The 16,249-nt window shown below is 37.7% G+C and overlaps 1 protein-coding gene across 13 annotated transcripts in view; it reads right to left on the reverse strand.

Annotated features, from left to right (window-relative positions):
- The window catches only part of ZGRF1 (zinc finger GRF-type containing 1), a 99,770-nt gene that overhangs the window by 32,132 nt on the left and 51,389 nt on the right, over positions 1-16,249 (reverse strand). For 10 of the 13 annotated variants that reach the window (XM_065545341.1, XM_005555715.4, XM_045392779.2 and 7 more), the window contains 6 exons: positions 11,964-12,114; positions 9,504-10,156; positions 8,675-8,813; positions 7,456-7,640; positions 5,587-5,783; positions 2,610-2,749 (listed from right to left, as the gene is read on the reverse strand). In XM_065545341.1, coding sequence (XP_065401413.1) covers positions 2,610-2,749; positions 5,587-5,783; positions 7,456-7,640; positions 8,675-8,813; positions 9,504-10,156; positions 11,964-12,114 — 1,465 coding nt within the window. The remainder of the gene's footprint in view (positions 1-2,609; positions 2,750-5,586; positions 5,784-7,455; positions 7,641-8,674; positions 8,814-9,503; positions 10,157-11,963; positions 12,115-16,249) is intronic. The other 3 variants (XM_005555716.4, XM_005555717.4, XM_045392782.2) reach the window with 3 other exon arrangements.

Genomic DNA, 16,249 nt, shown 5'->3' on the forward strand with positions numbered 1-16,249 from the left:
ATCAGGGAAATGCAAATCAAAACCACAAGGCAATACTGCCTTACTCCTGCAAGAATGGCCATAATCAAAAAAATCAAAATTAATAGTTGTTGGCAGGGATGTGGTGAAAAGGGAACACTTTTACACTGCTAGTGGAAATGTAATCGAGTACAACCAGTGGAAAACAGTGTGGAGATTCCTTAAAGAACTAAAAGTAGAACTACCATTTGATCCAACAATCCCACTGCTGGGTATCTATTCAGAGGAAAAGAAGTCATTGCACAAAAAAGATACTTACACGTTTATAGCAGCACAATTCGCAATTACGAAAATATGAAACCAGCCCAAATGCCCATCGATCAACGAGTGGATAAAGAAATTGTGATATAGATAGATACACACACACACACCCCCCCCGACACACACACACACACACACCATGGAATACTATTCAGTCATAAAACGGCACAAATAATGGCATTTGCAACAACCTGGATGGAACTGGAGATAATTCTAAGTGAAGTAACTCACGAATGGAAAATCAAACATCGTATGCTCTAATCGTAAGTGAGAGCTAAGTTATGAGGGTGAAAAGGCATAAGAATAATACAATGGACTTTGGGGACTCAGGGGAAACGGTAAGCGGGGCGGTGAAGGATAAAAGACTACAAATTTGGTACAGTGTATACTGATCAGGTGATAGGTGTAGCAAAATCTCAGAAATCACTACTAAAGAACTTATTCATGTAACCAAACACCACCTCTTCCCTCAAAAAATTATGGAAATTAATAATAAAGATTTAAATGTCAAAAACCAAACTTTAGAACTCAGCATAGGAAAAGATTTTTAAGATAAGATATAAAAAGCACTGTCAAAAAGAAAAGATTACAATAAATATGACTATTCTAAAATTAAGATTTTTATTTATCTAAAGATATCTTAAAGTAAGTGAAAAGACATGATCTGAGGAGCAGATATTCACAATATACATAATCAACAAAGAATTAATATGAAGAATACATAAAGAACTTCTATAAATAAAAGGTTATAAAGAACCCAATAGTAAAATGGCTAAGAAGAAACACATGTAACTAATAAACACATGAAGAGTATTTTAACATCACTGGTGAGCAGAGAAATGTAAGCTAAAACCACAATGCAATCATCTTACACTCATTTGAATGAGTTGCTCTATAAGATCTCTTATACTCAGGTTGAATACAAAATGATAGAGCCACTTTGGAAATCAATTTGGCACTACAATCTAAAGATGTGTGAAGTATCTTCATATGCTGTAATGCAGCATTTTTATTCCTAGAGTAATATTCAAAAGAAACCTGTACATATCTACAAGACTGTACAAGAATATTCACAACACCCTGTTCACAGTGGTAAAACTTAGAAACCCAAACAATGAAAACAATAAACTATAGCATGTTTACAAAATATTATACAACAGTCAAAACAAATAATCTAGACTAGATTTAAGAACAACAACATGGATAAATTGTAGCAACATACTAACCAAAAAAAGATAAATTCCAAAAGATTATATACAGAATGACATCATTTTAGTAAGGTCTAAAAAAACTAAAAATTTTATTTAGCTCTTTAGGAATTCATTTACATAAATCTATACACAAAGGAAAGAAAAATGTTGGTGTGTGCAAGGATCAAAATGATAATTACCTTGAGTTTGGAGAGACCAGATGAGGTAGTGGGGTTAACTTAAATGTAGGTTGGTATAAAGGTACTAGATTTTGATTTGGTTTGTGGGCTCACAAATGCTTATTATATTATTTTAAATAACTAAGTAAATAACTAAATGAAAGTGAGCTATGTGAGGACCAATGACTAAGAGTAGGTCACAAAATCACAAATAATGATTAATCCAACTTAGTGCACCTAAGGTTCTTTAAAAACACTCAATGCTGGCCGGGCATGGTGGTTTATGTCTATAATCCCATGGTAGCCAAGGTGGGTGGACCACCTGAGGCCAGGAGTTCAAGACCAGGTTGGCCAACATGGTGAAACCATCTCTACTAAAAATACAAAAATTAGCTGAACTTGGTGGCGTGCACCAATAATCCCAGCTACTCGGGAGGCTGAGGCAGAATAATCACTTGAACCCAGGAGGCAGAGGTTGCAGTGAGCCTAGATCACGCTACTGCACTCCAGCCTTGGCAACAGAGTGAGACTCTGTCTCGGGGGGGAAAAATGTTTAAAGGATTTTATTTCCAAATATACAAAATTTGGGGTTCAATGTTGCCAAATTACATAGACAATAAAAGAAGCATCAACAAACTTATTATTACGTATTTTCGGTTTATTTTTGACATTAAATCAGGGCACAGTTGACTCAATATACTTACTTATATGATTCCAAGAACTAATTAAATGTTTTTGGTATCCCTTTTAATGAAGTTTTTAAAAAGCCCTAACATCTTAAAATACGTTTTTTAGAAATGGTCTAATTTATTATACAATTAGTTTATATATAATACATAGTACTATTATATTATACTTTCAAAATTTAATATAAAATTCTTTAATATAAACAACTTATACAGTTGTATGTAATGGAGATAGAAGGCTAGATTGAATCACCAGTATGATCAGATCAACTCACTTTTGCTATAAGCTGAAGAACTTTCCTTCCGACTCAGCTTAAGATAAAGTTTGGTTTTTGGTTCATTATAAAACTCAGGATTTACAGTAGTAAACTTCTTTAGTTTGCCATACTGTTTTCTCTGAAAATCAAATCCTTTTCTGAAAGGTAATAAAAAATAAAAATGAATTGTAATAATATTAAGGTGCAAGTTTTTTGAAAATCTTTAAAATACAGTATGAAAAGAACCAGGTTTTATATGTGTACCTACTTTCATACATGTATACAAAATATAAATATATTCTATCAAAGTAAGACAATAACAACTCTCACAGAACTGTCATCAGTTTTAGAAGAGACTGAGATAGAAAAGTATCTGAAAGACAGAACACCTCATGTGCTTTTTAAAATCTTTAAATTTAATTTGTTTTATTGGTATGTAATAGTTACACATACTTTAGGAGTACATGAGATCTCCTGGTATCTTTACACATTGTATAATGATCAAATCAAATCAGGGAAACTGGGACATTCATCACTTCAAACACTGATCTTTTCTTTGTGTTGGGAACATTACAATTCTTCTCTTGTAGTTATTCTGAATATACAATAAATTATTAACTATAATTTCCCTACTGTATTCCTTTTTCTTTTTTTTTTTACATTTTAACCAACCTCTCTTCATTTCCCACCCCCTTTTCTTCCCAGCTTCTGGTAACCACCATTCTACTCTCTTACTTCCATAAGATCTCCTTTTTTAGCTCCACATATGAGTAAGAACATGCAATATTTGTCTTTTGGTATCTGGCTTCTTTTTTTTTTTTTTTTTTTTTTTTTTGATACTGATTGAGACAGAGTCTGGCTTTGTTGCCCAGGCTGGAAGTGCAGTGGCATGACCTTGGCTCAGCGCAACCTCCACCTCCTGGGCTTATCCTGTTTCAGACTCCCAAGTAGCTGGGACTACAGGTGCAGGCTACCACACCTGGCTAATTTTTTTATTTTTTGTAGAGACCAGGTTTCAAGAGACAAGGTTTCATCATGTTGCCCAAGCTGGTCTTGAACTCCTGTGTTCAAGTGATTCGCCCACCTTGGCCTCCCAAAGTTCTGGGATTACAGGCGTGAGACCATGCCTGGCCTTTGGCTAATTTCACTTAACATAATGACCTCCAGTTGTTGCAAATTACAGGATTTCAGTCTTTTTTATGCCTGAGTAAGATCCCATTGTGTGTGTGTGTGCGTGTGTGTGTGTGTGTTTATATACCACATTTTTTTTATCCATTCATCCTCTGACAGACACTTAGGTTGATTCCGTATCTTGGCTATTGTGACTACTGCTGAAATAAATATGAAAGTGCAGGTATCTCTTTGATATACTTATTTCCTTTCTTTTGGATACATACCCAAGATTGGGATTGCTGGATCACATGATAGTTCTATTTTTTTTTTTTTTGAGGAACTTCATTTTCCAAACTATAAAATGGGAATAACTTATTCCCATATCTCCATCTTACAGGCTATTATAATAATTACATAAAATAACTCATGTGAGGCCGGGTGCGGTGGCTCACGCCTGTAATCCCAGCACTTTGGGAGGCCAAGGCAGGCGGATCACAAGGTCAGGAGATCAAGACCATCCTGGCTAACACGGTGAAACCCTGTCCCTATTAAAAATACAAAAAATTAGCCGGGCATGGTGGCGGGCGCCTGTAGTCCCAGCTACTCAGGAGGCTGAGGCAGGAGAATGGCGTGAACCCAGGAGGCAGAGCTGCAGTGAGCCAAGACCACACCACTGCACTCCAGCCTGGGAGGCAGTGAGACTCCGTCTCAAAAAAAAAAAAAAAAAAAAAAATTTCCTGTGAAGTGCCTAGTTACAAGAGGGCCTGGCATATATCAGCTCCCAATAAAAATGTTACTATTAAATCACCATGCAAATGGTCTTTATATTTATTTTGAATAATCTAAACTTTTATAAAAGACATACTTCCAAAAAGTAGCATTCTATTATCCTATAAGCTATGTAGGTCAGACATGCAAACAATCAGTTATTTATTATGCCACACTGCTAAAAATTATTCCTATAATTTTTCGGATAGGGTTTCCCTTAGGATTGTGGAAAATAGCCCCAACTATACATAAAATAAGTTAGAAAAATAGCACCCTGCTAGTTATACTGATATTGCTCACACTGTTTGATGTTTAGAAGGAGCCGAAATAACTTTAAAGACTTATTCCCTGGCCGAGCATAGTAGCTCACGCCTCTAATTCCAGCACTTCGGGAGGCTGAGGTGGGAGGATCATTTCAGTCCAGGAGTTCGAAACCAGCCTGGGCAACATAGCAAGACTCCAGCTCTACAAAAATTCAAATTAGCTGGGTGTGGTGGCATAGGCCTGAAGTCCTAGCTACTCAGGAGGCTGGGCCTGGTGGAGAGCTGGAGCCCAAGAGTTCAAGGCTGCAGTGGGCTAAGGATCACACCACTGCACTCCAGCCTGGGCAACAGAGCAAGATCTTGTCACTATATAATTTAAAAAAAAGAGACGGCCGGGCGTGGTGGCTCAAGCCTGTAATCCCAGCACTTTGGGAGGCCAAGACGGGCGGATCACGAGGTCAGGAGATGGAGACCATCCTGGCTAACATGGTGAAACCCCGTCTCTACTAAAAAATACAAAAAAAAAAAACTAGCCGGGCGAAGTGGCGGGTGCCTTTAGTCCCAGAAATTCGGGTGGCTGAGGCAGGAGAATGGCGTAAACCCGGAAGGCAGAGCTTGCAGTGAGCTGAGATTCGGCCACTGCACTCCAGCCTGGGCGACAGAACGAGACTCCGTCTCAAACAAACAAACAAAAAAAAGACTTATTCCCATTTTGCAGGTTTAGAAACTGAGGTATTCCATCTTTTAAATAGTTTTCCTATCTTAATCTCTTTTAAAACTGATGATAGTTCTGTGAAGGCTGTCGTTCTCTTATATAATCACAGGCAATCGCTTGGTACTATAAAACATACCTCAACAAAAGCTGGCATTCCTCATAGAGTGGTATCTTTTGACTTCTTAAGTACAAGCCAATACTCTTAATATCACTTAAAACCATGCCAGGTCGAGCTCCTTCCTGTGTTAAATATCCTGGAGTCACGTCCTCAAGCCATTTAAAGAATTTACATCGATCAGCTTTGGGTCCATCACATGTATAAAAGAGACGACCCTAAGGCGAAAGAAAAAAGATCAACATTTAGTGAAAAAAAAGCTTTTACTTTTCGATTATTTTTGTGTTTGTCAAGGTTTCTATGCAAACTGCTTGGCATTACTGTACTCCAGTAAATTAGTCACTATACAACTTAACTTTATTATTAATTTAAAACCACCTGCTTTTCCATTTACTTTCTCTTTATCAAAAGATTACATTATTCTGAGAGTAAAAGCTTATTTGAAAATTTGTTTTTCTGATTTAAAATGTTCACTATCAACAACCTGAAAGCTGCCCAGAAACACTGAATATCTTATCCATTTCTTTTTATCTTTTTTTCTCATTCACATAAGTACACACACACCACAACCCAACAAGAACAAACACACGTAAAATTTTTTAAACAAAACTCAGATGATACATTTTCTACTCCGTAACCTACCCTTTGTACCCAACAACATAGTGTGAGCATGAAACTATGTCATCAAATAATCTTAAAAAGAAAACAAAGACTTTTAGTAGCTATATTTTAGTCCACAGTTATACCACTATTTACGAATTTTGGCTTTTGACGCCTAAATTTAAATCCAAATTTATACACTTGGCTAACAATAAAGTGGGATATGCAAACGGTGGAAGCAAATTGTATTATGAATGAAAGCACAGTTCTACAGTGAGTATAAGTCATCAATCAACCTACGTTTTATTAACCTGACTCCCTCCATAATATATTATTAACAATATAAATTAAGTCAGCATACTTTTCTATTCCTCTGGGCTTATCTGTTACTTGTACTGGGGATTACATGGTAGACTAGTTTCAACCTTCATTTCTTTCAGGCTCATTTCTGAAATCTCTAAGCTCTCAGGTTGAAACACATCCCCATTCTCAGTGATCTCACTATAACTTAGGCATATTCCTCCTATTTTATCAATTACAGAAGTATGTAAAATTTTCAGGTGGGCACAGTGGCTTTTATGCCTGTAATCCTAGCACTTTGGGAGGCCAAGGCAGGAGGATGGCTTGAGCCCAGAAGTTTAAGGCTGCAGCGAGCTATGATCAAGGCACTGCACTCCAGCCTGGGCAACAGTGAGACCCTGTCTCTAAAAAAATAATAATAGGCCGGGCGCGGTGGCTCAAGCCTGTAATCCCAGCACTTTGGGAGGCCGAGACGGGCGGATCACGAGGTCGGGAGATCGAGACCATCCTGGCTAACATGGTGAAACCCCGTCTCTACTAAAAAATACAAAAAACTAGCCGGGCGAGGTGGCGGGCGCCTGTAGTCCCAGCTACTGGGGAGGCTGAGGCAGGAGAATGGCGTAAACCCGGGAGGCGGAGCTTGCAGTGAGCTGAGATCCGGCCACTGCACTCCAGCCTGGGCGGCAGAGCGAGACTCCGTCTCCAAAAAATAATAATAATAATAATAATAATAATAATAAAAATAAAATTAAAATACTACACAAGAAGTTCCTAAGCAACTTGAAGGTTAATTTTAACTCATATTTTTGTATCCTAGAGCACAGATCATTCTTTCAATAAAACTTTGAGAATTTAATGTGTGTTAGGTACTAACACCTCAAATAGAAAGCTCTTAAGACTCACTCTTTAAGCTTATCATGAAGTAATAGGTACCTAAACCCTTTATAAGAGAAGTATTTGGTATGGTAGGGGGAGGGGAAGCAAGAATACCTTATTTGGACCTTCCTTTTTAACCATGACAAGTTTTGCAGGTTGACTATGATGGCAGGATGGCACATTATTTTCTACGTTTTTCAGTTTCTCTCCCTTCAATGATGTGTAAAATGATATGTCAACTTTTGAAAGAGCTTTGTGCAAGTTTTGTGCTAACGCAAACAGCAATATATTTAGATGTTCTACAAAAAAAAAGAGATAGAGCAGAAAATTAAATACAAAATAATTTTGTTTGTATTACATGTGCTGTTTGTAGCTAAATTTGAATAGCCTTTAAACAGTCATACCTAATACGAATTTCCATTTTTAAAAGTTATTTTCTGCTAAATTTAACACTTCTACTTAAAAAAAAAAAAAAAGAAAGAAAGAAAAACTCTTAACTTGTAAAAGATAATATTGGCCAAGTGTGGTGGCTCATGCCTGTAATCAAAGCACTTTGGGAGGCCAAGGTGAGTAGACTGCTTGAGCCCAGGGGTTCAAGACCAGTCTGAGCCACATGGTGAAACCTCATTTCTGCTAAAAATACAAAAATTAGCTGGGTTGGCCGGGTGCGGTGGCTCACGCCTGTAATCCCAGCACTTTGGGAGGCTGAGACGGGCGGATCACAAGGTCAGGAGATCGAGACCATCCTGGCTAACACGGTGAAATCCCGTCTCTACTAAAAACACACAAAAAAATTAGCCGGGCATGGTGGCAGGCGCCTGTAGTTCCAGCTACTCCGGACGCTGAGGCAGGAGAATGGCATGAACCTGGGAGGCAGAGCTTCAGTGAGCCGAGATGGGGCCACTACGCTCCAGCCTGTGGGACAGAGCGAGACTCCATCTCAAAAAAAAAAAAAAAAAAATTAGCTGGGTATGGTGGTGTGCACTTGTGGTTCCAGCTACTGGGGAGGCTGAAGCGGGAGGATTGCTTGAGTCTGGAAGGCAAGGTTGCAGTGACCCAAGACTGCTCCACTGCACTCCAGCCTGGGCAACAGAGTGAGATCCTGTCTCAAAAAAAAAAAAAAAAGAAGATTGTCATCTCCCACTTTTAAAACTCAGTTTTGATCTGAAATTAGAATAAAAGTTACTGTTCAAAAACTAGAACACATGAAAAATAACAAATCTTGAATGAGATACTTAGTATGAAAATTCACAATATAATGTATCATACTCTCACAATTCTACTACTTACATGAAGCAGCAATCGTAATACAATAAAAACTCAACAGCCATACCTATGAGGCAAGATGTGAAAGTCTGCTTATAATGAGCAGGAGACTGAAAAACAGCTGGTATGTGAATTTGCCTTTGGGGAAGATAAGCAGATTTTATTTTCTGCCCACTTGGAAAACATAGCTCAGAGCCACTTATCTCCTGCAATGGAATAATTCAAGTTATCATAGCAACTCCAGAAAAATACCGTTTACTAAAAAGTAAATTATTTTTCATAGACTTATTTTTTTAATTAATTCTTTTGATTTCTAGGATTCTTGAAAATTACTTTCAAATTTTAAATGAGAAAACAAATACAGCAAGAATACCACAAATGGCATTTTTAACCCTAAATAAGAGTAACTTTTCTTATCTGCCCCTTAATAAGTTTTTATATATTTTTTGCTAGGAAAAGTTTAACTGATGTGAATGGATCATTATGTATCTTTATTTCTGGTTATGACTATAAGAAGGATTATTCACAATTAACGTGAAATAAGATGCACTTTTACCCTAATGATGACTTAATCAGCAAACACAATTGACAGTCAAAAGTAAAAACAATCATTGTAATGGTAGTAGTGATGGAAACAAAAATAGGAGCTATCACTTATTAAGTATTGATAATGTACAAGACACTGTACCAGATACTTTCAAATAAATCATTTCATTCAATGTTCACTACTATTACGAGAGATTTTAAGTAAAAGATGATGTGACTGCAGCTCAGAGTTAGGATCAAAAAAAGCCATCTGTTCAAATTGCTCCTATGCAGTATATTTTGTTAATTCTTTTGTTGAAATTCAGACAATAACTATTGGAAAAATGTACAAGACTGGTACATTTCCTCACCTGTAAATCCTTTACACTATAGTTGTAGCAGGTAGACTCTCCTAATACATTTTTAATTTCCTCTGTCTTAGAAGTCTGCTTTAAATTCAGAGAAAGTACTTTCTTTCTGGAAACCAATTCTTGGCTGCTAAAATCCTGCTGCTGTTGATAGAGCATGCCTTTTATCATTTGCAAATGCACAGAGTTCAAAGAGCTTTCATTGACAACATCACCCTGTCTTTTACTTATGTCTCTAAAATGCATCCCAGAAACAGCCTCAGCAAAAAAGCCATCAGTTATTCTCTTATCAACTCTGTCTGGAGTAGTCACGTTGCATTGGGATGTGTTTTGATATTTCAGCCACTTGCTCTGAGTAGATATATTATTGAGAAGTGAAACATCCCCTGGAGTCACTTCCCCAGATTCTTCAGAGAAAGAGGTTTCATTTTGGTCCTCAGGCTCAATGCTAAAAGAAAGAACTGCTGACTTTTCACACAAGTTGAGCATGGGGGAACCAGAAGACTTGTATGTGTTAGAGTTGATCACACACAAATGAGAGTCTAAGTCAGCTGGCCCATCAGTAGGTGGCAAAGTAATAAATGGAGCCTGGGTTCTACTTACTAATGAAAGCCTTTGAAGGTTCTCATTCTCCAGAGAACTGGATTTTTTCATCCCTGAAAAAACAAAATGCTAATTAAATAAAAATGTTCTACTAGTTATCACCTAGGCTCTAGAAAACAGTGGGTGTACAAAAGCAAAAAGTAGCAACTTGCCCTGAAAAAAAAAATCATATTATTTTATTTCCTTAAAAAAAATTAATGGTTTTAATCTCAAAAAATAAAGATTTCAAAGCTTAATTCATATATACTGAAACATTTTTAGGGTTGATGAAGTCCCTCTTTTTCTTCTCCTCCTTAACTAATGATTTTTTTCCTAATTACTAAATTATGTTTATATAGCACTTAACATTTTCAAAGCACTTTAAAGCTAACAACAACCAAAAAATGCATCATTCTCACTTTACAAATGAGATTACAAAGGCTTAGAGGTAGCATAACTACAAAGTGGCAGAGTCAGGATAAGAACCTGGACTAGTTTTTTATATCTACTTTCATTCTTTCTCCAGAGACTGAAATTCATGATTCACTTATATGACTATGTGATTGTAACTTCCTTTAGATATTTTTACACTCATGAATTATGTTACCCTTCAGAGTAAAAAAGATTTTAGCTTTACTTTGATCTAATGGTGTTTGATAAGAGTAGAATTCTGGTAAACTCATGGCAAATTCTGTCTGAAAGAGTTTAATGATTCTAATGATTCTTTCTGTGTGTCAGCAGCTTTAGTGATATATTCCTAAAAATCTAAGAAGCAATAAATATTTGTTGAATATATAAACAAATGAATAATACTGCATCAGAATTATGCAAGCTGATAGTTTTTATCTGACAATACTATGGATACCTATTTTATAATAATGTACCTTCCTGACAGAGTTTTTGTTTTGTTGGAAATACACTCTGGAGATCATCTGGAAAGTAGCAGAGCAGTAGGTGAGCCAATGAATATTCTTTTATAAAGTGCTATGCTGTAATTCTAACAAGTCAATCAAGTAACACTGACAGAAAAGTTAAAAATCCATTAAACTAAAAGATTCATGGTATAACTGTGAAAATCATCTACCGTTCATTACCATATCACTTGTTCTTGAATACCCACTCCCGTGTATTTGATTCTTCTCTACCTTGTTGTCTTCTACCAAGCACACCCATAAAACCTTCTCTAACCCAACTACCAATTCACATTACAAAATTTTTTGTATCATCCATCCAAAATCAAAAAAATCATCTACAACTCACCCCTCACCCAACATAAATTCAGAATCAGGGGAAGATATATTGATAAGATTATAAGAAAAGAGAGAAGAAAAGAAATTTTAGTGAAAGGGATCCTAGAGAATAGTATTATATTCATCAAAAAGCAGAAGCTGACTCATAGTGAAAGGCCAAAATATATGAAAATCCAGAGTCCTAGGAATGCAAGTGTGGAACAGCAGTTGAAGAGTTCAGGATCCCAAAGCAAAAAGAGAAACTAAGAGGTTATGCTAAGGTCAATCAATGGTGTTGATGAGACATTTGCAATCAGTCATTCCTCTGGAACAGGAAGGGGCTGTAAAGGGGTCAGATGCTGCAGTTACAGCTGTGAGAAGTACTGACAATGGTAGAAAATACTTTCAGGGCTCTGTGTTGACAAAGTTGGGAGGAGAAACAAGAAGGAACTAGATAGCTAGAAGGGAATATTGTACCTGGAATAGCTATCTATGATAGAAAAAGTTCAAAGGAAGAAAAGTTATGGAAAGGCTTCAAGGCGTATGACACTGAATCTGGTTCTAAGATATATTTAGTGTAATAATCTCTCAAATAAAAAATTTCATCTCTTAAATGAATAGACAGATGTTAGAACAATATGGTAACGACTACCCTCCAAGTTGAGAAAATGAAGATCATCAGGTAAAGTTCTTGCTTTCAGGGATGTCTCAGAGAATTCTACCATGAAGTCTTCATCTCTTGAGTTCAAAGAAACGGTAGAAATAGGGCTCAACGTAGAGACGTTTTGTTCTGGTGATGTCACCTATACAGAAAGAAGAATCAAAACTATAGACCAAAATCTTCTGATTTTTTTCTTTAGTTTGAATGAATTCTAGTAATCTATATTATAAAAATAATGATTTAAAGCACATTATGTAGAGCTATGGTGGGGGCAACAACTATAAAACTTCTTCCAAAAAGGACGGAATAAATTTACTAAAATCAACAAGAATAACAGTAAAATACAGAGCAAAAAATCTTTCAGATTTATTTGAAGTGGGTCAGATTTTGATTTGTACTGGTCTGGGTTATTAGGATTTGGTCCTGAAGATCAATTGCCATTCTAAGGGGCTCGGGCCAAATTAGACCTAATGTTTACAGCTGTGAAGGTCTAAATCCCTGCAGACTCAAGGACTGAACAGTTTTCTCTTATGTCCTCAAGTCCATAGTTGATCTAAACTTCAAGACATTGCTCCAAAATGAAGTGAAATTTTAAAATATATCCCAGCTATACAGTTCATATGTTATTCTTGTTAGAACAGCATTTAATTTTGCTGCTGCTTCTTCCAGAAATTAATCATCTTAAAATCTAATATGATGATCAAATATATATACAATATATATATTTGTATAAGCACAGAATAAAAGAACAAAATTTGGAAGAATACATACCTTATTGTTAGAGTGGTTTTAGATGGGAATGGAATTGGGGGAAGAGCTCTTTTACTTATACCTTCATACTCTTGTAAATGATTTGAACTTGCTAAAATGAGTATGTTAATGAGTATATGATATTTTCCTCAATAAATGACAATAGCCAGGCACAGTGGCTCACTCCTGTAATCCCAGCACTTTGGGAGGCTGAGACGGGTGGATCACCTGAGGTCAGGCGTTCGAGACCAGCCTGGGCAACACAGTGAAACCCTGTCTCTACTAAAATACAAAAAACTAGCCAGGCATGGCGGCGTGCTCCTGTAATCCCAGCTACTCGTGAGGCTGAGACAGGGGAACCGCTTGAACCTGGGAGGCAAGGTTGCAGTGAGCTGACATCACACCATTACACTCCAACCTGGGCAATAGAGCAAGACTCCTTCTCAAAAAAAAAAAAAAAAGACAATAAAGATTCAAAGTTTATAAGCTTATATATACATTTTACAGCATTTTCTTGATTGGCTACTGGGTTCTGGGTGCTGTGCTAGGAAATAAAGATGTGAAAAAATACTCATGATCCCTGGACTCAAGGAGTTCAGTTCAGTGGAAGACAGACAAATGGGAAATTACAATCATCACCATAAAAATAGTTTTATTATATTTCTGAGTTCTTACTATATGCCAACACTATATATTTTTAACTTGTTTAATCCTTATCACAACCATATGAGGTGGGTACTCTTATTTTCCTTATTTTACAACTGAGGGAAGTGAGAAAAAGAGCAGTTTAGCACTTAAATTTGCTTTATTCATCAAGCTTATAAGGGAGTTCAAATCTAGCCAGTCTAGACTATATTGCCTCTTTAGGCCGAGACGGGCAGATCACGAGGTCAGGAGATCGAGACCATCCTGGTTAACACGGTGAAACCCCGTCTCTACTAAAAATACAAAAAACTAGCCGGGCGAGGTGGCAGGCACCTGTAGTCCCAGCTACTTGGGAGGCTGAGGCAGGAGAATGGCGAGAACCCGGGAGGCAGAGCTTGCAGTGAACTGAGATCGCGCCACTGCACTCCAGCCTGGGCGACAGAGTGAGACTCCGTCTCAAAAAAAAAAATAAAAAAAATAAAAAAAAATAACAGTAACAGGCAATACTTACTGAGTACACTATTCCGTTCTGTTCCCCTACTACCCTCTCCACAAACTTGCCAACGTTCTTTCTAAAATGTAAGTTTGAATATTTTACTCCTCTGATCAAAACCCTCCAATGCTCCCAATCTCTCTTAAAGTATGAGGCAGCTCTTACAAAGTCCTATGCAGCCCTACCTGATCAGCCCCTTACCTCCTGGTTAACCTCACTGCCTATCACCCTCCCCCTCACTCACTCCATGGCAGCCTCCTTGCTGTTCTACACACCAGCCATCATTCTTCTGCCCCAAAACCTTTGCTCTTGCTATTCCCTGTGCCTGGAATGCCTTTCCCCTGGATATCTGCATGGCTCTCTCCCTCTCTTCATTCAGATCTCGACTCCAGTGTCATCTTATCAGAGAGGCTTACCTTGCCTAAAATAGAACTCCATCCCATGTGTACTCCCTATCCCCCTACATACCAGTGTCATTCTTCAGAGCACTTAAGACACTCTGAGGTGCTGTATATTTATTTTCTGTCTCCTTTAACCAGAATGTAAGTTCTGTGAGGGAAAGATTGTGCCTTATTCATAAGACTATCTCTAGACCAAGAACAGTGTAACATACAGGCATTGTTCAAGAAATATTTGTCAAATGAGTGACTGATTAAATATGCTTATCTTTTAATGAGTTTGCTACATACATGGTCTCCACTTTCTTACCTCTCATTCATTCCTTTTATTTGTTGTTGTTGTTGTTTTTTGAGACTGAGTCTCACTCTGTTGCCCAGCTGTAGTGTAGTGGCATGATCTCGGCTCGCTGCAACCTCTACCTACCAGGTACAAGCAATTCCTGTGCCTCAGGCTCCTGACTAGCTGGGACTACAGCTAATTTTTGTGTTTTCTGTAGAGACAGGGTTTCACCATGTTGGCCAGGCTGGTCTCAAACTTCTGACCTCAGGTGATCCACCCGACTCGGCCTCCCAAAGGGCTGGGATTACAGGTGTGAGCCACCACGCCAGGCCTCATTCACTCTTTAAATGACTCTAAACTAATTCTTACCCTATTTCATTGAAATTATTCTTGCCAAGGTCACCATTGCTAAATGAAATGGACATATTTCTGTCCTCATTTTATTGGGTGTCTCAATAATAATTCACATAACTAACTCCATCCCAATTCTTGATACAAATAAAACCCATTCTCTTCTCTCTCTATGCTCTCTTTAAATGAACCCACCCATTCTTATTGCTCTAAACTTTTCTTTGTGCAAATGACTGCACAAATATCTCCTCTAAATCAGACCCATGTACCCAACTTCTTACATAGTATCTCTATTTGACGGTTTCACAGGTATTCTTTATTTATTCCTATGTATTCACCAAACCTGCTCCTCCCTGCTACAGAGAGAATTACGTACCCACAAAAAAGTATATGTTGAAGCCTTAACCTCCAATGTGATTATATTTGAAGACATGGCCTTTAGGAGACAACTAGGGTTAAATGAGGTCATAAGGGTGGGGCCCTTACGCAACTGAATTAGTTTCCTTACAAAGAGAGACAACCAAGATTTCTCTCTCTCTCTCTCTCTCTTCAAATGCACACAAAAAAAGGACACATAAGAACATAGGGAGAAGGCAGCTATCTGTAAGCCATGAAGAGAGGCTCATGAGAAACAGAATTGGCTGGAACCTTGATCTTGGACTTCCAGCTTTCAGACTGTGTGAAAATTAAGTTCTGTTGTTTAAGTCATCTAGCCTGTGGTATTTTGTTATGGCAACCCTAGCAAACTAATACAGTTCCCCATCTTGCTTTACTCAATGAAAATTGCCTCAGTCTGCCCAATTGTTTTTCTTCTCCCTTTCTTTCACCCTACTCCTTACATTTAATCCAGTAACATCCATGATTCTAACTCCAAGATTTGTCTTAAACCCATCAACTCCCAACAATTTGGGAAGCTGAGGCAGGAGGATTGTTTGAGCCCAGGAGTTCAAAACCAGCAGCAACCTGGTGAAACCCCATCTCTTAAAAAAAAAATTTAAAAATTAGCTAGGCAGCCGGGAGTGGTAGCTCATGCCTGTAATCCCAGATCTTTGGGAGGCCGAGGCAGGCAGATCACTTGAGACTAGGAGTTTGATAACAGCCTGGCCAACATAGCAAATTGTTAAGCTAGTTCTAAATGTATATGCAACATATGAAAAATACAAAAAATTAGCCAGGCACGGTGGCGCATGCCTGTAGTCCCAGCTACTCGGGAAGCTGAGGCAGGAGAATTGCTTGAACCTAGGAGGCAGAGGTTGCCGTGAGCTGAGATCACGCCACTGTACTCCAGCCTGGGTGACAGAGCAAGACCTTGTCTAACAACAACAACAAAAAAAATTAGCTGGGCATAGTGGTGGGAACA

This window comes from Macaca fascicularis, chromosome 5, assembly GCF_037993035.2.
Source record: "Macaca fascicularis isolate 582-1 chromosome 5, T2T-MFA8v1.1".
NCBI classification, from domain to species: domain Eukaryota; kingdom Metazoa; phylum Chordata; class Mammalia; order Primates; family Cercopithecidae; genus Macaca; species Macaca fascicularis.